This window comes from Gallus gallus, chromosome 3 (genome assembly GCF_016699485.2).
Source record: "Gallus gallus isolate bGalGal1 chromosome 3, bGalGal1.mat.broiler.GRCg7b, whole genome shotgun sequence".
Taxonomy (NCBI): Eukaryota; Metazoa; Chordata; class Aves; order Galliformes; family Phasianidae; genus Gallus; species Gallus gallus.
Genome location: NC_052534.1, coordinates 39,396,351 through 39,418,074, shown reverse-complemented (window position 1 = coordinate 39,418,074; position 21,724 = coordinate 39,396,351). Strand labels below are relative to the sequence as shown.

Below are 21,724 nucleotides of genomic sequence, written 5' to 3'. Positions count from 1 at the left end.
AAATCAAAACAGTGAGTTTAAGATACCAAATAATGTAATAAGGGTTCTGTAACTTCCTTTCTTAGTGAGAAAAAAGGAACAAAACAACGCGAAGCTGGGCTGGAAGAGGAAGGTATTTGGTTTCCACTGAAGCTAATAATAATAATAATAGAATCACAGAATCACTTGAAGAAAGGCCTGTGGACCAGAGCCCCCGCTGCGCTCTCGTGGAGCTCACACAGTGCTGGACGCAGATCCTGAGTTTTGCTGGAGCCAAGTCCGTACCAGCATTCCTAACAAGACAAGTACTTTCAGTTTTGCTGAGGTACAGGGAACAGCAAACACTGACATCTGTCATTCCTCTACACCCATGGGGAGCAGCTGCTCTAACTCATTCAGAACGAAGAAAAGATGGAGGTCAAGTAGCCACAGAAGTTTCAATTCTCTCTGAAATCACGAGGAGTCAGACTCAGATATGGAAACGTCTCCAGGCATGTAAATGACCTATCTGTCAGTGCCTGGAAAGACCCCGGAGTTAGAAGTTTAGAAAGCACAGTTCTTTCTAGCCAACACCCTATTTTTTTTCCAACCTTGAAGTTGCTGAAGAAAGAGAGGACCAGCAGTTGGAAAGTCTGGGGGCAATGCCAGCTGCTGTCAGCATAACACAAAGATCAGCCATACCCCGCGTTAGGAATGTTTTGTACCTTCTGAGCCTCTCACTGACACTGTACGAAAACGACAACAAAAGCTCTTGGTTTTGACTCTGGAGCCTGAAACTCCTGCTATCATTAACTGCAAGAGAGAGTTTTGCAGTGATAAGTTATCTAATATGCATTTGTTATAACAGTAACAATGACTCAGCCTTTAGCGACAAATTGGAAAGCAAACAAACTGGCCCATCAGCCAGTGCAGCACAATGTATGTTCCCCAGTTAGCGTGACAATTCCCTTTCTCCAATTGAATTGTGATAAGCAAAGTAACCAACTTCGCATTTTACAGGACACGTGAAACGTACTGCCTTGTGAAACAATGCAAAGTGAGCTGGCATCGAACTGCCACGTACCGCAAGGTTACTCACATTCCTCTCCTGTGGGAAAGGATGGAAAAGCTACCCATGCAAATCATGAAACCATGTACTATTCTGCTATTTTACCATATACATAAGCATGCAAACATGCTTGTCAGGAAAAGGGTTTGTGACTTTTTTTTTTTTAATGCTGTTAATGGCAGCCAAAAAAAACCCCAAGAAGATGAGAATGTCCAAAATTCCTTAATATTTTCTACTCGAAACAATGAAGGTGTCAGCCCTCCACAACAAAGCTACCTGCCTTGTCGCTTCTCCCATAAAAGTTACCAGGGCATTTGACTCAAGACATTGCTTCCATTTTCATAACAGACAAGGTCTTGTCTTCGGTGCTTCTCAGACATTACAGCTTTTAAGTGTTCCATCATCTTAAATACATTCTGTGCAGAAGCAAAGTCGCCACCAAACAGCTCTGCAGAGCACTTTCAGCGTTAGCCTTTAATCCAGCAGCACTCTGCCTTAGCACTCATGCCTAGCGCATGAGAGCTGTCCTAAGATACCCTCTGGAATTTATGAGTAATTGAAAAAGCATGAAAGCGCCCTCGCTGCTCTGCAATCAGCACAACTTGTGTCTGTCAAACAAAATTAATCACACACTTAAGCAGCTGCTGATCGCTCATTCACACGCATTCTGCTTCCAAGGGTTCAACTCTGGAAAACGAACTGTAGGTTATCACCCCAAACAAGCAACGTTAAGTTGTTAACAGAAGAACTGAAACCACAGATCTTTTTTCTATGCATCGCCACCTTTAACGTGCCAAAGGCAACAGAAGGAATAATCCACTGCCTATGCAGTTTTGCTCACTCTGTAAAGAGGTATCACATAAGATGTTTGACTCAGGCAGGCACAGCACTGCAGTGCAGCAGAAAGTGTGAGTTCAAGGGGAAGCATCCCCAGCCTCATTCACCACGTGCAACAGCCTAACCCCTAGATAGAGAAAAGAGCTGTAGGTAAACCACACTGAAGCTTTTTCCTCTCCTCTCCTATTCCTCTCACAGCTGGCTATCAGTGAGCCAACCATTGCTCAAAAGAAGCAAGCACTAACAACAAATTCGTAGGAAAGGGAGGAAAATACCAGTTACATGGTAAAATAACATTCCTCCAGGAAAATTAAAAAAAACAAAAATTAAAACAAAGCAATAAAATGGAAAGAGTACAAGTGTCGTGTCATATTCATTTATTAATACAAAATAACTTTATTGTTTAGCTCAGATTAAAGAAAACTGCATCAGTCAAGGAGATGTCACTTTTGCTGTTTGCTGAAGGAACTACAAATCCCAGTGAGCAAAACAAGATGTCTAAATGCAAGACTGATGACTTCCTAACAAAATTTATCAGATGCTCTCACAAAGACTTGAATGGAAATCCTCAGTGCGGGTCATCAGACCTATTATTCAAAGAAAAAACACTCACTGGAATGAAGAACCGAAGTAAAGAATAAAACATCTGACTTGTCCCTTTGTGGTCTATCTAATGCAACTCTAGTTCAAGTGTTTGTTCATCCCTTCCAAACAACAGTTCTGAGGAAACATACCACGGTTTCAACACACAGCCCACAATTTTTTGCAAGGTGCACAAAATAACAACTGAACTGAAAAAGAAAGAAAAAAGGCCTGCATCGGTACAATTTGGCACGAGCATAGTCAAGATTAACGACTCCAGAACGCTAATTTGGACTTGGATTTGTATGTTTTCTACTGCACATTCTTCACAACCAGAGACGGCAACTTTCAGCAAATGCTATCAACTGGAAAGAACTGTTAACTCTACCCAAAACAGAGGAAGTTCCAAGTGGCAAAATAAACTCCCCGGGACGCAGTTAATCCAAGGATTTCAGCACTGACGTTCATCCTCCAAGTCAGTCCTTATGCTAGTCTACTCCACAATCCAGCAAATAAGGCCAGACAACCAGGTGTTTACAGCAGCCAGAACTGCATAACTGGAAAAGCTGGAGAGAAATATCAGCATCTGCATCTTTCTGTCACTGTCGGCTGGAGAACCTATGAGGAGAGAGCAAAGTTGCTATCTATGGGCTTAAAAACTTCAACAGTGGTGGCTCACATGTCCGTGAGTAAGATTGGGGATCTCTAAACTTCACTTAGAAACTAACAAAAACAAGAGATCCACCCACTCCAGCAGCTCTGAAGCTCTCTCCCTGAATACGAAGTTACCACCACAGCCAACTAATTTGTTTACTAGCAAAGAAGAGCAACTTTTATTATCCGCAGCATTTTTCTCTGCAGATACGCTAAAACCACCTAATTGCAGTTAGAGGAAAAAAAAATACAGCAATCCTACTCAAAGCAGCAGCTATCTGGATCACATTCTGGCAAGCACGCAGCAAGCAGCTCTTCTAGGAAAAACCAACTGAAGGCGAGGACGAGAAGTGCGGGTCAGCCCAGGCCACGGGGAGGCTGTGAAAGCAGCAGCAGGGGTTTTTTTTATCAGGAGAGTGGGTTTGGCAAAGCTGCCTGCTCTTGAGCTGGCACACCGAAGGCAAACCGAACAAAGTTGAAAAACAAACTCAGATAGGTAGGGAGAGAAGGAAAACAGAGCTGAAATAACTTCTTGCGCTATAAATAGAAGAAGCACACAGCTATGTAGGTGGTTTATGTTTTCCATGAACTTCCAGGCAGTTCAGCAAGTAATGGCAGCCTGACCTAATTCACCCTTCCCCACACCGTTCAGTGCAAAGGCCACTGCAGGGTTTCCAGTCACTTTGGTAGAACTGTAAACAGGCCAAAAAAAGAAGAAAAAAAAGAAAAAAAGAAAAGAAAAGAAAGAAATCAAGTAATATACCATCATGTTCGGCACAACCGATAAACACTCTTACCACTTACTTCTGACTTTCTAATAATATTAAAAAGATATCATATGAGAAATCACATGATTTCTCAGTTCAGAGAAAGCTGTGCCCAGTCAGCAATCTGGCTACTCGGCAGCAGCCTGCTCAGTTTCTCCCCGAGTTAACTCACTCCTTCACTCATTACAGCTGCCTTCAGTCTTAAGGGACAACTGCCTACTTGAAAGACTCATTTCAGCCCCTCTAATAAACGGAGGCTTATCAGAAAGCAGAAACACTCGTGCTGTTTCACTGGCTGTGTTCAGCCCACTCACACCTACTTTGCATTTATGCCGAAGCCTCTGCACATAGCAGAGTTGTTGCTCGGTAAACATGCCAGGCACTTCTTGCTGTAGCCTCATGGGAGTCAGCACCTCCCCTTTAGTGTTCAGTTCAAATTGCAAGCAACAGCAAGATCACATGAAGCTGGTTTCCAAACACCATCTCTTTCCTTCACACGTGTCCATGGGTTTTAAGAAATTTTCATGAGCTCTTAAACCGATGATAAAATTTGGATGCAAACTTGGATAACTGATCAGTTTTTCCCAATGGCATAGAAAGAAATGCTGTGGCTCAAGTCTGATGTTCAGAAGACAAATGTGGGATGCACTCATACTTTAACAGACAAATCCAATAAATGTAAAAAATGAAATGCAGGAAGGAGAAGCTCTCATAAAACAATCAAACAGGAGCCATTAACCTCGGGGAGATGTTGAAGATGCTTGGATGGTTGGACAGAAAGAACTTTAGCAGAGCCCTGAGGAAACCTGGGCAACTGGAGGAACACCTCCAAAGGCGAACCGATAAGTGACCAGACCCAATGTTAGAGGCACAAACAGCAGGAAGACCTAAAACATGCTTCCTATCTCCCAGAGAAGAATTCTTACGTCTTACAGCCCCCAACTAGTCTACTACTTAACTGAGATAACAACACTTAAATATTAACAAGGCTCTCACTGCTTTCGTACAATTGAGCTTGTTACCCGTCTCAAATGTCCAAATGCAAAGAGATCACCGAGCCAGTCTGCAAACTCCAGGGGAAAAACTGCAGGTGCTGTCTTCCTTAATAGTTAACACACTGGTATTTTCCAGGCTGCTAGCCAAGACGTGTCGTTCCTTGAAGTTATGCTAGCTTAACCAAAAGGTTTTGTTTTAAAACTAAATCGGTGAAATCAGTGCAAATACCCTTACAGTCCTCCAATCTGATTAAGATCTGGCTTCTCCTAGCTTAATCTAATTCCTTATTAGCAAAATAAAACTGGGTTCAATTAATAAAGTCTACAAAGAGTTGTGCACCGGCTTAAGCAGGATTATTTTTTTAAAGTAAGGTTTATCTAACACAACTCTGAACATAAACAACATCTTCAAGCTTACAATACTCTTACCTCCTTAAAAAAAAGAGCACATTTGAGCTGCTATCTACTGATGTGCTTCAAAGCATTAGTAGCTTCCCTGACTTTCAACATACACAGCCCGAGTTTTAATACCACAGTCTGCTGCAAACCTAAACCTCAGCATAACAAACAAACAAAAGCTAATCAAGGCTTCCCAAAGAAGGTAGATGAAGATTACTGTTACCAAGGACAGAAAGTTATCTTTCAATAGCATAGGCACAAATACAAAACTCCACTCTGCAGCTGAGAAAGGTGTTTAAAGCCTAAATCTGTCCACAATGTGATTGAATAAGTCAACCAGTACACTTTCAAACAACTGCTGAAAAGTGTAAAATGCATGTGAAGAATTGGCTGGCCTTCACACATAACTCCCCTTTCTGTCCAAGAGAAGCAGACTAGTGACTCAGTGTTTTGGCACCGTGTAAAACTGACAGAGAAGCAAGTCCATCAGCACAAATTTTAAGAGTCTGTTTTTAATTTAACATCATGACTGCTTTGAAATGAATAACACCATCAAAAAATAGTCTGAAACCGCTGTTTTCCAAGAAGAGGCAGAACGTTCTGCTCTCGCATGACTCCAGTCAACTTACTCATCACTCACCATTCAGAAAAAGTACAGGGAAGCAGCATCTTCAACTAAAAATAACACAGCACCGAAACAAACTGTGATAGCATGCTAAAATAATAAGAGGTTAAGTGCCATTCAGATACACTACTTAAAATACATTCTTACGGTGCTTTGTGCAGACCACATTTTCAGATGTAACCGCATGACACCAGCGGGCACACTGATGATTCTGTCTTCCTTGAAACAATTACTGTTTGTTAAGGAGCAAAATAATCAGGAAAATGAAATTCAGCTTGGAGGAAATATTTCCTAAGATTTGAATGTTGTGTGACTGCACAACCAGACAATAATGGGATTGTACCTTCAGCAGTTAGCCAGATAGGAAGCCAATTCTGTGATGTAAGTATCTTACATTTTCAGCGCCTACATAAAGCACTCAAAAGTCAAGGTCTTAGCACACATAAAATTAAATCTACGGAAGGATTTATTGCCACAAACATTACATTGCCTAAAAATGATTTAAAAATAACGCTCATGATTCTTGCAAGGGGTCACGGAGTATTCAGCAGTGCCCACAGTATTCCCAACTTGACAAATGCTTTAGTGTACCAAAGCACTCACTCCTGATTTGAAAGAATTATAGGAATTCTTAGCGTGTTTATAAAAATGAGTAACTACACAGTGAGACGTTAACAGGCAAAGTGCTGCTTTAATTCATAGTAACCTTTTGTAGAAGTCTTAATGAGGTTTAAAGCCAAATAACAGCAAACAGTCTGTAATATGCTTCCAAATCATCTGCAATTTATAAGCAAGAAACGCTGACTCCGTCCACATTGCTTTTTATGGGCTTCCATATGTACATTGTCTCTATTCAAGCTCTTCTACACAATCCCATTACCACAACATAACAGGGCCCCTCTCAGAACTCATATAAACAATATTTGGGGTTTTTGGTTTTAACCAGATGACTCTGCGTATGGAGTTCAAACATAAACTGGTATCTGTGCTCAACTCATAGCACAGCTGGTAGAAAGTCTTGAGAAATAGCTATGGCCACACAGAATTACAGGCTGCTCACAAGTGCCGGCAGTAGGTCTTATGATGTTGACATCAAGTCATTAATTCAGCTTAGATAAGTGTTCAGCGGCAGTAAACCCAACCCTGAATACTTCCAAGATGACTTCCACATGAGAAATCTAAACAAAAGGTAGAAACACACTGGCCACAGGCACTGGGACAGGCAACTTGTTTTTCACTGCCAGTTTCAGGCGTGAAATAAAATGCCACAAAGCCAGCCCTGGGCACACAGGGCCACGACTATCAGCTCCCATACACATTTGCTGCTCCTACACGCTGCCCCACTACCAGGCCCACACAAGCGTGTGCTGTGACAGGAAAATCTACGCAGGCACAATGAACTCCCTGACAAGACTGGCTCAGGAATGTGATTTATTTGCTTTACGAGTACGTGGCCATGTGCACAAGAGAAAGATCTGAATGTACCAAGCACCGAGTCCAGGCAGCCAGAAAAGCTTGAGGGAAATGTCCGTCCCAGCCTAGTCAACAGAGAACCCCACTGTCTCCTTCAACACCAATTTTACAGCACAAATCTACAGCAAATTTAAGCTCACAGCAACAATAGCACTTCTGGTTTAGGAACTAGTGTTGTTCATATAGGCTTTCCCAGTCTCCCTAAAAGTCACCTCCCCAACCACTTTTGTCCCATGAGAGCAAAAGGATAGCAAAGGTGGACAGCACACACCACCCTCATGCCCTTGGAGAAATATGTACAACCTGGTGCATTACCAACTATCTACTGATTAAAAGGCACATATCTGGCTCGCTCCAACTCCTCTTACACACAGAATCATGAAACTGCTAGGAGAATGGCCAATCCAAGGGGAAAAAAAAAAAAAAAGCTAACTACTTTCCTCCTTCCTACTGCTTCAGTAAGGAAAATAATATGTTATAGATAAATACTATATAGGATATTTTATATTTACCCTGTCTGAAAGGCAAGTAGGTTCCTCTGAAGATCAGTTTTTCTTTGTAAATAATAACTAGAAGAAAAGTCAAGAATCTGCCAAGATTCCAATCAACCATGTTGTTATCACTGTCACTCCACAAGTTCCATGGTCAGAAACATGGTGCTAATCTCAAACTTCCTATTTCCCACTCTGATAATCAGAAGGCAGCTGAACCAAAACCATGCAGAAAGTTGTTGGGCTTCTTTTATTTTTATTTTTTTTTTTTTTTTTAAGAATGTACCCAACAATCCTGTTACGGATAACTGCTTTGGCAAACTGAAGACAGTTACGTCCTTACAACATCCTGTACTTGCTGAGGAAACATTGCAGGGATTAGGAATCACAGCCTCGATTGGGGGTACCATGTCAGCCCATCAAAAATGATCTGTAAGATGTATTTATGCAACCCACATGCAAGATATGCAGTACGTAAGTTTCATTTTTCAAAGCCTATCCCCTACTTAAGACTGTAACCAAGAAAAGGAAAGAAATAAGAACTGCACTCAAGAAAGTATATTTGGAAACATCCTGAAATAACTCACGGATACAAATTCCCCACCGCCCTATGCAACAGCAGAGGAAATCACTGATGTAAAGATGATATATAGTGGAGGAAAAAAAAAAAAAAATAAGGAGAGAATAGCAACACTGCCACAAGTCAGTATTACCAGAAGGCAAAACATAACACTGAGTATCACAGGAGCTGAAGTGAAGCAATTGCAGAATGCAAAATAGTAGAATTCTTCACAAGTAATAAACTTCCTGCTCAGGTCAGCAGGCAACCACTACAGATTTCAGAGTTGGCAGAAATGAACCCTTCAGCAGAAATGAACCACAGATTGTATTTTACAATGAAATTTCTCTACCGTTACTGAAAATAAGTACAGGCTCTTCTAAAACATGCATCTATTATTTAACATCAATGGTGATTAACGGCTTCTGAGTAAGAGACAACACTTCAGGAAATTTCCTGTGGTCGGGCAGGTGATTTACTAACTTCTAGTACATGTAGTTGATGGCTCCATATTTCTATAATAAGGATAACAGCTTCCAGAATCAACTTTGTACCCTGCCTTCATTTGATCTGAGATCCGTAACCAAAGATGAGATAAAGCCATTCTGAAAAGAGAGCATGACGGAAGGGAAAGAGAGGGAGGAGAAGGAAGAGCAGGCAAGAACTGATGGAACGTGGCAGCACTTGCCAAACATGCACACTGTGATAACAAAGAGGAGCAAGTTCCAAAGCATGGCTTTTAATTGTGCCAGCCCCATTACTAACCCCATGAAACCAAACGGCAAGCACTGATAACTGAGACACCCCAGAAAACTTCAGCTACAATTGCTTTTCTACACCCTCCAGCCCCTTAACCAAATACAAAACATCTCAGATGTGAGAAGCTGCTATTAGCACACAGAATTGTGACTGAAAACGAGAAGGAAGAAAACAGCCCCCACTACATGCACAGCACACTACTGCCATGCTCGTGTCCACCCACGAGGTTCAAAAGGCAGTTCAGATAATCTGTCTCCCAGATAAAACATTCACAAGCAACACACGCTGGCATTGCAGAAAGCTAACTAGGAACAAAAACAATCAATTCAAACTGCAGGTGCTGTAACAGTAGGTAACTGCAGGGCTCCTAACAAAATTCTTCCACTAGTTTTAGCTGGAATTGACTTACTTAGTGCTTTAAATCATTAATAAGCTTTTTGCTGGAGGGTGGGTACATGCAGAACTGTTAAAGTGAACACTGAACTTGTATTTAATTGTAAATTCTCCAAGGGAAAGCATTGTTTTTGTACGCTTTATTCATACAAGCAAAATGGAATTCAAGCCCATGGGTAGTAACACATAACAATGTTCACTGGTTACTAAAGAACTTTTAAAAACTGAATTCACAAGTAGGAAAACAGAGCTTACAATGCCACATGAAAACGCCACAGGCCATGCTGCTAACCCAAGCCAGCAGCACCCAGAGCTGCAGCAGCATCCTCCCAGTCCCCTGCTCTGAGCAGCAGCTCTGCCCTCAGGCACGCTGACTGGTCCCTCACCTGGGGCACAAAGAAGCCCTAGAGCTTAAGCAAAAAGCCTGGATTGTATTTAATTCCCAGGATCAACACAAGCAACACTGTGCAGAAACATGTTACTAGCTTTGTCTTTGCACGGGTGCATCTTCAAAGTAGTAGGATGTGTGCTTAGAAAGAGGAAAAGGCATAGTAAAAGCTAAAACTCACAAACAACAACTCTGCAACATTCTTGTTGCAATGGGATAAGATTAAGCTGAAAAAGCTAGCTGATCGTATCTTCATCTATGTTTCTTCTCCTACAGGTCAAAGTATTCCATCTAGGACTAAATGGGTAAAAAAGAAAAGTCTCTCTCATTTATACCTACTGAACTTATAATGCAACTGTGGCCTAGCCTTTGGCTCAGGAGAAGTTACCACTCCCGCTTGCTGTTTTCTCTGAGGAAAATGACAAAGTTGGGACACCAGTCTGTGAACTCCCGTGTTGTTCTTGAGTCTGCGCCAAGGTTAGGAGGCCTCAGGGAGCCACTATATGTCATTTTCCCCAGGCTGTAATGGAGATTTAGTCAAGGCATTAATTTTGATGCAAAAATTAGAAAATTTTAAGTATAAAGCGCTTTAAGTATGGCCCTTACTCTCGAGGCATTCTAAAGTACTGGAACAGATAAACGCAAATAGCAATAAAACCATGGCTTGAAGTAGCAATTTCACCACGGCAAACTAACCTCTGTTCAGTGAAAAACAACAGCTCCCAACAGGATCCCCACAGGGTCTGTACTTTTCACGTGACCGGGAAGAGGGAGGGAGTAGCAGGCCAGCAGCGTTTACACGCAGTAAGGAAATACACTGTGGGAATCATTCCAACACTGACTGCAGAAAGGTGCACAGAAGGTTAGAATGATATCAGGTATCTGGACAAGAAAATTGCAGGTGCCATTCAGTAAAGAGGAAGTGCAAAAGAGGGATTAGCAGACCCACAAAGCTGCATAAATGGACAACAGGAATGTACAGGGGTATAAAACAATACCCAGCTGAAGAAATGCTAAGACTGTAGCTCTTCAGTTCTGGAAGGAAAAAGTATCAGCTGACAAATGTATGAAGGAAAGTATCAGGCTTAAAGCCACAAAAGATAAAACTACTGCAAAATGAGTTTTCACAACAAAGAATCTTGAAGACGTCGAAAATCATCAGGCTGTAGGCTTTAAACAAAAGGAAGTTCCTTCCCCATCTAATCAAACTGCAGGACTCATTGTTACAGGATATCGCAGAGGCCAAAAGTACAAATGGCTCTTAAAACCAAGATTACGTAAATTAATGGCAAGTACATCCATCCATCCGTGCATACTGAGAGCAGTGGCTAAGATGCAACCTCTGGCAAAGGAAGTTCTTGAATTGCTGGAAGCTATACACAAGCATCATTTTGTCAGTATTTTGAAGCTTCACCTACACACTGATTATAGATTACTTGCAATAAATGCACGATGGTATGAAGAGATCACATCTTCAGGTGAAAAGGAGATATTTGATAGGGAAGAACTCTAACAAACACTAGAAGGCAAATGGCAAGAAACTGAAACAAGATTATTTAGGCTGCAAGAAGAGTGTAAGCCTCCAGAAGAATAAATAGTTAGTATTTGAACAGTACTAACAGCTGTTTTAGATGTAGCTCCATCGGAAATTTTGTTCCCAGTAAGACTGGGTATTCTTCAGAAATACTTCAGATGAGTACAACTCCATCCAGCTTCAATTTACTACTAAAGATGATCAACTGGCATCTCACAAGAGGCAGGCATTCTTATCTTTCAAATGCAGTCCTCGCAGAGGATAGCCTACTGGAAGGGTCTGCCCTGCCAAATATCCAGCAGGGCCCAGAAATTGAGCAAAGCCTTATGCTCTGCACACACAGCAGGGTCAGGCAGCCCTGCTCTTGGCACCTGCTCCTTCTCCATCCACTCAGCAGGCAAGGGCTCCATACCAGCAGCCCAAGGTGTCGAGGGGACCATAGGAAGGAGCAGCAGGTACCTGTGGGGAATGCAGATGAAAGAAAAATGGATAGGATTAGCAGGGTGGAGGACCGTAAGCTCAGGGCTGCAGGGTTTTGATTTATGCAACAGCCTGGAAATATACATGAGCCTGACCCCTGCACGTTGAGAGGTTCCCTCTGGGTACTTCTGTGAAATATCTAAGTGGGTGGCATTCTTCTTGGGTAAACTAAAACATCCTGAAAATAACTTCGTCCAGATGTCTGTTATGAATTCACTGCACAAAACACAGTAAATGATATGGACAATATGAAAGAAAAGCATTTTTTGACAGTGGCTTTGGAAGTGCCTGCTGCTCTAAGTTCAAAAGGATCCCTGATGCATTATGCCCTCTCACTACAGAAGTCCCCTTGTAAACTTCGAAACACCTCTAGACAGAGATAAGCCTGCCCTACAGATAAGGAACTGATTTTATTTTCCTTAAACTTTTGTTGTGAAGTGCACACATACTAAAAAACAGCAAGCTTCACTAAGCTGGGACCGTGTGATAGGCACAGGTTAACTGTAAAATAGGCCAACCGGGAGAAAACTGTCATTAAGCTGCAGGAGAGACTGCACTTAGCACCTGCATAACGAAAAGGGACCCAAGCTAGGAACATTTCAGACCGTTTTAGCCAACTTGGATGATAAGATGCCCAATGAAACAGGCCTGGTGAAAGTGAGCGAGTTCAAGATGCCCTTATCAACTGGCCACAGCTTCCGTTCTCACAGTGGCAAGGCTGCGTGCCAGCTACTCCAACAACAATGCAGCAGCCAACCGAAAGCAGAAGGGCCCGACGCCTTCAGCTGAGTACCAACCACACACAGCAGAAGCTGTTCGCACAGCCTGATGACCACAGCAAGAGCAGATGTCTGAACAGGACGGAGAGCAGCAACAGGAAAAATATGCTGTTTGTCAACTCCGAGCTGCCTGTTCTATTCTTAAGATTTATTGCTTTAATTTAACTAGTACATTCAAAGACAGTTCTAGCTACGTATCTGCGGCTTTCTGAACTACATTAACACAAAGATAACAGATCCTGGCACTCCAGCAGGCCAACAACAGAAAGGCAGAGGAAGAGTATGCCCAGAGAAGCTGCCATCCTCTGCCACTTTGCCAACACTTTTGGGTTACCACAAAGTGATGCACATTGACAATACAAGCTCCTCTCGTAAACAGATTTAAAATATATTTACAAATCAAAAAGTTAATTAAAAAAACCTCAGATCTTCAGTCAGCTTATTGCCTCAAAAGCTTTGTGAAGTCACCTGACCATCTTACCATCAGTTCCCATTAGCTGTACCCCACAGGCACGGCCTTCACATCTATGTTAGGGCACCGTGCATACAACACGTACATTGCTGCTCTACATCACACAAATCCCTGCACAGGCGGGTGCTCAGATTCCTACCCAATACTTATTTATAACATTATATGCTAACAAAAATACTCTTGAGTCATTTCGAGTTAAATACCAAAGAACAAGAAAGTCTTCAAGTGCACGCAGCTGTTACGTGCATAGAGGCACTGCTCTATTTTTGACAGACACTTCCCTGGAACAGCGAGTGAATTAGCTTTCAACCTGAAGCTTACGACTGCAACTTACCAGCTAGTTCTGGAACAAGCTCACACTGAAAATATGCTTGATCAGCTACGGTTAACCAATAATCTTTGGAAACTGGGAGGCCTTTACAAGGACTTAATGAGCACAAAATGACTTCTGAAAAAGGCCACAAAGACCAGGATTGGTTCTCCTTAAGTGCGTAATAAGTAAACCACGAATGTGAAAGGCAGAAAGGGTATCATAAATAATGCTTACTGCATTTAGTAGTAGCTAGAAAGTCAACCAACGTCACTGCTCTGGGGGGTAGGACAGGCAGCACGGCACATCAAAGCAGCAACACCATCAGAAAATCAGTGATGCCACCAAGAGGAAAAAGTTAATGACCTACTGTACACGGAGGTCACTCGTGCACATGTATCCTTGTGGTCTGTACAACTCTGAAACAGCAACGACTGAAAATCTAACTGCGGCTGTATAGCCCAAAAGGACTGGAAACACAGCATGCAGTGAGCCAACCCAGCACTTCAGAGAGCTATCCTCGTGCACCAAGGAACGAAGAGGAAATGGGACAATAAAAATAAGGCAGTGCTAAAACCGTCCACTTCAGACTGAGTCTCTGAACCAACAGAGACAAAACAAGGGGGACATGGCTGAGCAGGGGCCCTCCCCCCAACCCCCCAAATTATTCAGGCTGGAAAGATTCAGAGAGAGTATTTTCTTTCTTGTGTACGTTTTCTATTGAGGAAGATCAGTAAAGCTTTTGCATAGAATTGTCACAGGAAAGATTCCTGAAGGATAGAATAACATGTTTCTGATGGCAGAAACTGAACCTCATACCAAACATGCGAGGATAATGGACAAATAAAGCACGAGGGAAAAAGAATATGATATATGAAACACATTTCTTAACTCTTATTCAAAGTTTCACAGGCAAATTTTGAGATAATCAGTCCCTAACTGTTAAACTAAGGCTGTAGTTTGGCAAACCCTTTAAGCTGGCATAAATTAGCATTGCTGTTGAAAGAAAGTCTCAGCATCTGCCAGTCCCCTGCGCCAGCACAAACATCCAAACACTGAATCAGGAGCACTTCTTTTGGCAGTTCATTTTTCAGATGGATCAGTTCCCCGCACCAGTTCACGGGATGGCCATGTAAATACTTGTACCAATAAAGAAGAGTGACTAATTTGTCAGCCTGAAGTGCTCGGTAAACTACAGCCTAAGTCATGAGGACATGGAAAAGCTGATAGGAGTCACTAGCAGTGCTCCCCACCCTTGGATATGGTATATTACTCCTTAGTTATGATCACTACCCTAACATGTGCAGAGGGTTTTACTGTTATTTGTTATTGAGGAGTGTACCCACATATGCACCTGCTCCTGGAGATCAATCTGTAGGGAAAACTAACTTGGTACCTTGGTACCCACAAAAGCTTTTAATCTATCTTTTAATTTTCACTGGCCATAAACAAGTGTCTTTTCTGGACACCCTGCTTCACAAGCAGATCATTTGCATTTAGAAATAACAGCCTTTTGAGACTCAAAACACAAGAAAGGACAAATAAAACTGTACTCAGCTCAGAGCTTTAGCCCAACAGGAATGTAAAGTTTGCGGGCTGCCCTAAAGTATCCATGAATCACCTCATAATCCTTTGCTGAACGGCACACATCTAGAAGAAAATGCAATTGCCAACAAAAACACCATCAGGAAGAAAAATCCTTAAGCTAAAGCATCTGTAAAACTCTATCAGGTTCAAGGAATTCAAGCAAGTACTGAGAGAGACATACCCACTTTTTCCCATAACTCAGTGGCCAATTCTGGTCCATGCAAGCATCCATTACTAACAAAATAAATCAGCAAGTTTGCTATCCAGAAATAAATTAAATGCAAGAGTGATGCAGAATGATCTCTACCAATGGACGTGCCACAGGCAGATTGAGGGGAAGCTCTTCTTCTCCACAGCTGTTGCTCAGCTTTAACCTCACCTTCCCTCTGCCCGATCCCTGTCAGTACCCACATGGCTGCCAAGTTCTTATTCCCTACCTTTCATTTTCATCTGCCATCTTCCCACTGCACACATACTCACCCTGCAGAGTAAGATCTGGTGGAAAGAACTCGCAGAAGTCTTGCTCAGATTTCCGGCACACTATTTTGAATGGTATCTGCAAAACTCAACACTTGTGCCTTCTCTTGCTCCCTCTGCCTCCATTCAGTGCTACACCAGACACCGACAGCTTCAACAGCTGATCACTGCTTTTTTAGCTAAATATCTCTGCCCTTGCTGACACTAATCCAGCCTCTTTGCAGGAAAGCTGCTACGCAAATGTTTCAATCCAAAAAACTCCTTTCCAGTTTCCAGTACAGCTAACTGCAGGATATGAGAAATCCAATCACTGATAGAAGATTATTTTCTAACGGAGCATTACTGACTTTGAAGGAAGAACACAGTCAAATCCAGAGCACTCAAGGTCTTCAGAAAGCTCCAGGATGCTCTAGCATGTAGCATCATACTGAAAATTGATCAGTGCCCAGGAAATTACAAGCAGCAGATACAGTATTTACAATCAGGTCAGTCTGTTTGAGATCAGGAGTAATTCAGCAACTTAAAAAAAGAAAAAGCATGGGAGCAGGCTTGCACAATATGCAGCCCATAAGGCAAATTCTTAAGCCACTGGTGGCTGAGGAGCAGTGGGCGCACTGCCATGATGCTAGAGATAGGAGAGCATTAGAACTGAGCAGTTTGAGCCGTAGCTCTTCTGTCAGGCCACAAAGGAGTGGGAATGAAACAAAGCCTAAAAGAACATAATGGCAATTGTCAAGCTGTCCAGGAACTCCCCCCTCACTAAAAAGGGCAGAGTAGGGACAGGAGATGGATAGCGTCGGGTGTGGGGAGAGCACAAGTAGGAACAGTTGATGGATCAGATGCTTCTTTATACGGTGATTATTAGGTCCTGGTCTGTAATTATGATCTCCCAATATTACTGTAACACTAGTAAAGGACACAATCCTTCTGACTTGAAATCTCAGCTGATCAGCAGAGCCCGCAATAGAGGAAAGAGACACCTAGCAAAAAAAAATAAATCATAAAGCTTCCTTCTTATCAGCCTCTGTGTGGAGAGGGAAGAAAAACCTCACCTGAGTGAGATTCAGGAGTACTTCACCCTCTGGCTTTGGTGAGCAGGTTGGTGAGCCACCCTCAGCAGCTATCTAGGACAGGACAGGCAGGAAACAGAAGTATGTGCATGTACAAGTGCAGCAGCCGATAAGAGAAAGGGAAGAGAATGAGCATTTGGGGAGGAGATGGAAGAAGAAAAACCTGGAAAACAACAGGAAGTAGGAGAAAGGCAGCAGAGTTCACATCTGCTGGTACCTGCCACGTTCTACCACAGGGAAGAAAAAAGCAGCACACTCCAGAAGGAAAGGGAACAGCAGAACAAAATAAGGAATGTACTAAGTCAGGACTTCTGAGATGAGTAAATAGTGAGCCAGAGTGTCAGACTTGCAACTGTATAGTCACTCCAAAAGCAGTCAGCCTGTTTATACCTACTACCATGCAGACACCTCTCAGTCTACAGCATGATCTACTGACAGTCCGGGCTAGGTAGGACATCAGCTAGCCAATTTTAGACAGCCCTGTTAGTTTAGAGAAAATCCAAATATAAAACCCCAGATTTCTCACACTTCACCTTACTCATTGTCCTTTTCCTTACAGACCAGAACTAGGGAACATGTATGGGTTTCAAATAGTAAAACAATGTACTTTTTCCCCATAGACAGATGTACATAACATCCCTCTCTTGGCCTGCACCTCAAGACTAACCTCCCCTTCTTCATGAAGTATCCAGAATCACTGTAAGCAACAGCAAGTTCAATGGCATAACACTAGAAGCTATACAAGTTAAGCTAGAATTAAATGTGAAATGATAACCCTGGTGTTATCAATTCCATTTGATCTACTTCCCACCATCAAAAACAATTACCCTTCCTTAAAACCTTTGATCAACAACCCATTTATCCCTGTGAAAGAATCCAGCTGCTGGTTAAAGCTCGGGGAACAGAACTCTTAAGATTTTACAGGTATATGTGATTAACAAAACATTTTTGAAGACACAGTCTAGAGAAAAGGTTAATTTCAGCACGCTGTGGAGCTGATTTATGATTCACTCCCTCTAGTAGGATATGCTTGTTTACAGAGCTTGGACTAGATATGGTAAAGGTTAAAGATTCAATAAAGGCTCCTGTGACTGCTATGACACGATGCCAACCCTTGCACAACGTTGGAAAACAAAGATAGTATTCTAAGACGACACACCACTGAACCCAACAAAAATATCATAAAGAACAGGCTGCAAGTGGTTTGGGGCTTTTGGGCTCGTTTTATACGTAAAAGTCTATTTAGCAAAAGTAATAATAAGGAAGTTGGACTTAAAAAAAAAAATACCATTCAGAACTGTCAGTACAAAATTGCCTTCTCAAAGCTGCAATAGCACACGTTGGATTTCCCAGCAGATGCTGGCCCCCACCCACACAGCTGCAGGGAGAGCAAGGCCCCAGGGGCTGGCATTCTTCAGGTGCTGGGAATTACCCGTCTCACCAGTGGCACTGCTGGCTCATTTAGCACCCTCAGTACAATGGTACACCCAGTTCTTCACACACAAACTGAGCAAACCACAGAGTTGCAACATATGCATACGGGAGTAGTAAGATTATTTGGTAGAATCTACGCACGCCGCATTTCTATCCATTTTGGTCCTATTACCTGAAGTAAAACCAGTAAGAATTAATCCTGCATGGGGACAGGTTCTGTTAAAAAATGCTGCTGTGAGTGCAAATCTAACATACTCACAAAGATCAGGAAATTGACTGTATTTGGTTAAGTGAACTAAGCTGTACACTTTGCATGGTGAGCTAACAGAAAAGCTTTGGAGTAACTGCTGTGTAGTAGCAGCATCTCTACTGCACACTCATCTTTACAGATAAGAACAAAACATATATACACTGCAACTCCTGCTGGAATGAGATCAAACCTTGATCCAGGAAAAGCAGAGGCAAGCAAACAAAAAATAGGGCTCTCCCAATAACCCAGAGGTGTCATCATGTTTCCATCCTCCCAAAGCCAGGAGCTCTGGCAGGAGATGTCAAAGAAGCTCCTGTCGCTGGGTCCTACTCACTGTGGCAGAAGGGTGGAGGGAAAGCGGAGGCCTCCAAGGATGCATGAGAGAGGGTAGAAGTCAGTGCACCATTGCTACCCCTGCAGACATTATGAACAAACACAGACAAACCCACCAAGTCTGATTCTTCCACTGACAGCCCCTCTTACCAATATACCTTTGCATGTTTGTGAGCTCACTAGTAAACCTGTGGCAGCGACGGACAGATTTCCTTCTACTCTTGCTGAAGCTTTAGGAAAACGAGCTTTCCTGCAACACCACAAGCACTGATTTTGGGAGATAATCAAGGGAACAGAAGACAGAAAGTAATGCATTTCTGTACCAGTTAGGAGCAAAGGGCTGCACCTGCTGTGCTCCCTGGAAACACAGGCATTTATTTCAGCAGCGACTGAAAAGCAAGAGGTGCTCAACAACCTCCACAACTGTACTGCCGCTCTATGGAACTGCGGAGATTGCTGTATGAAGAGATTTTTTCCCCACCTAGACGTTCCCTCTCAACTAGCAGAAGTGTCGCTTACTGCTTGGAGGTGCCACATACGGCAGCCCAAGAGTCACACATGTGATTCAGCATTGCAAGAAGATGGGAACTGCAGCCCTGGCACACGTTACTTCCAGCAGCACATCGCTGTGCACGCGGATAGAAGCAGCCCTCCTCTTTGCTGCACAAAACCGAAGCCTGCAAGGCTACAGATGTTTGCAGCAGGTGAGTCTGAAGCACTGGCACCTTAAAGAATCGTAAAGGCTGGAAAAGACCACTGAGACCATCCTGTCCAACCATCAGCCCACCCCCCGCTGTGCCCACTGCCCACATCCCTCAGTGCCACACGCACACGTTTCTGGAACACCTCCAGGGACCGTGACTCCACCACCTGCCTGGGCAGCCTGTGCCGCCGCCTCACAGCTTTCTGGCTCAGACAAATCCGAGTTAACAGGGCTGGAGGAGAAATCCAGACCGCGTCCGTGATAGCGTTAACAGAGTGCCGGTTCAACCGGCGGTACGCACAGATTGCACTTCAGAACAAAAAGAAGAAACGAAGAGTTCCCCCCACGTTCCTCTGCGGCAGGAGGTAACTCAGCGCACCCGAACAGACCCGGGGCTGTCTCTCGGCTCCCAGCTCTCCCCCTCCCACTCCCGCTTCCCACCAGCTGAGGCCCCGCAGCTGCACCAACAACAGCGCGTCTGTGCCCGGACCGGCCGCGCCGGGCGCCCCTCGGCAGCTCGCTGCCCGTCTTATACTTGAACAGAGGTAGCAAATTGTGAAGGGGCTGAAAAGACAGTAATGAATATTCATCGCAGTCCTTCACGGAGCGCGCGATCTCATGCGGCGGACCTGAAGGGAATCGCCAATCAGGCCGACACGACGGGGCTCGGTTCCGCGCCCTCGGCGCGCGGCCACCTCCGAGCAGCGCGGGTGCGCGCTGCGGCGCTGGCGGGGACGCGCGACAACGCACGCGCAGGCACTCGGCGGGGCGCGCGCACGTGCGCACCGGCGGCCACGGTCCCGCCCGGCCGGCCGGCGGCTCTCGGCCCGTCCCCACCCCGTCCCGCACTCACTTTCGTCCTGCCGTTGATGCGGTAGTTGCCCAGCTTGCCGTTGCAGTGGCGGATGAGATCGTCCATGCTGTTCATGAGCAGGCGGATGGTCTGGCAGCCCGGCTCCTTGCCCTCCACCCAGGTGATCTTGTCGCCGCGGATGTCCTTGGAGGAGTCGCTCTTCTGGCTGACCAGCTGCCCGTCGGTGAAGCGGCCGGTGTGGTGCAGGGCGCGCACTTCTTGGGCCACCAGCCCGCCCAGCTCCTTGCCCAGGAAGTCGTCCACCACGCAGATGCCGTGCTTGTTCATGCAGGGCACGATGTACTCCAGCGCCAGCCGCTGCGGCACCAGCGACTTGGTCTGCCCGTTGGGGCGCAGCGCGGCCCCGCCGGGCCCCGCCTGCACGCCGCCAGGGTACAGGTTCGACTTGTCCCGGTACAGCAGCACCGCCTCCGCGGCGGGAGCCGGAGCCGGAGCCGGGGCCGGGGCAGCCGCCTCTCCGCCTCCGGCCGCCGCGACGCGGTCGTCGTCCGGCGGGGCGGCCTCGCCGGGGGGCTCGGGGCCGGGCGCGGCTCCTTTCGCCGTCGCCTTCTCCGGCCGGCCGCAGGCCGCGGCCCCGGCGCCGTGCGCGCCGCGTGCGCTGCGGGAGCCGTGGGCGCGGGGCGGCGGGGGCTGAGCGCCGCGAGGCTCTGCAGCGCCCCCTGCCGCGGCCGCCGCGCCTCCCCCGCGGCAGATGAGCTTGTGCTTCTTCCAGTCCTGCCGCTGGTGCTCCTTACTGCAGTAGAAGGAGCTGCGGCAGCGCCCGCACCGCAGCAGGTTCTCCATCTTCCCGCACAGCTCGCAGTACTGCCGGTCCCGCTCGCTGCTGCTGCTGCCGCCGCCGCTCCCGCTCCCGCTGCTGCTGCCGCCGCCGCCGCCGCCCTGTCCGGCGCCGCCGCCGCTGTCATTCGCCATGGCGCTGGTGGTGCGGCCGCAGCCCCGCTCCGCCGCCGAGCGTTATGTAAGGAGGCGGGCGGGAGCGGCGCTACGCGGGCCCCCGCCCGGCCGCGCTGGGAGCAGCGCTCACTGCATCATGGCCGCCCGGCTCGCCGCGGCCCCCGCCGCCCTGCGCGTCCGCCGGCCCGCGGCCTCCCTCCCTGCTCCTCGGCGCGGCCAGGCGCGGGGCTGCCGCGGGGGCCCTCCCTGCGCCTCTAGCGCCGCTTCATCGCCGCCCCGCCAGCGGCGGCGGAGAGCCGAGGGGCGGGCGGGCGGCTGGCGCTGTGCGCGGCCGCTCTGCCGAGTGCGCGGCCCGGCGCGGCCGCCGCCTCTGCCTCTGCCCGCCGCGCCTCAGCGCCGTGTCGGGGCGAGGAGGAGGCGCCACGCTCGCGGCCCGCTCTGCACGTACGCCACTTCCAGCCCGCCAGCGCCGCCGGCGCGTCAGGCGGGCGGGGCCGCGCCGCCGGCGGGCGGGGCCGGGCCGGGCGAGCCGCGCTGCGCCGCGCAGAAGGCTGGCGGGGCCTGCCGCGCTGCGAAGC

At 45.9% G+C, this 21,724-nt stretch overlaps 1 protein-coding gene across 1 annotated transcript in view; it reads right to left on the bottom strand.

The window, feature by feature from the left end:
- The window catches only part of EGLN1 (egl-9 family hypoxia inducible factor 1), a 30,271-nt gene extending 8,753 nt beyond the window's left edge, over positions 1 to 21,518 (bottom strand). Inside the window, exon 1 of the mRNA XM_015284393.4 lies at positions 20,232 to 21,518. Coding sequence (XP_015139879.3) covers positions 20,232 to 21,164 — 933 coding nt within the window. The 5' untranslated portion in view covers positions 21,165 to 21,518. The remainder of the gene's footprint in view (positions 1 to 20,231) is intronic.
- Positions 21,519 to 21,724: the final 206 nt, after the last annotated feature.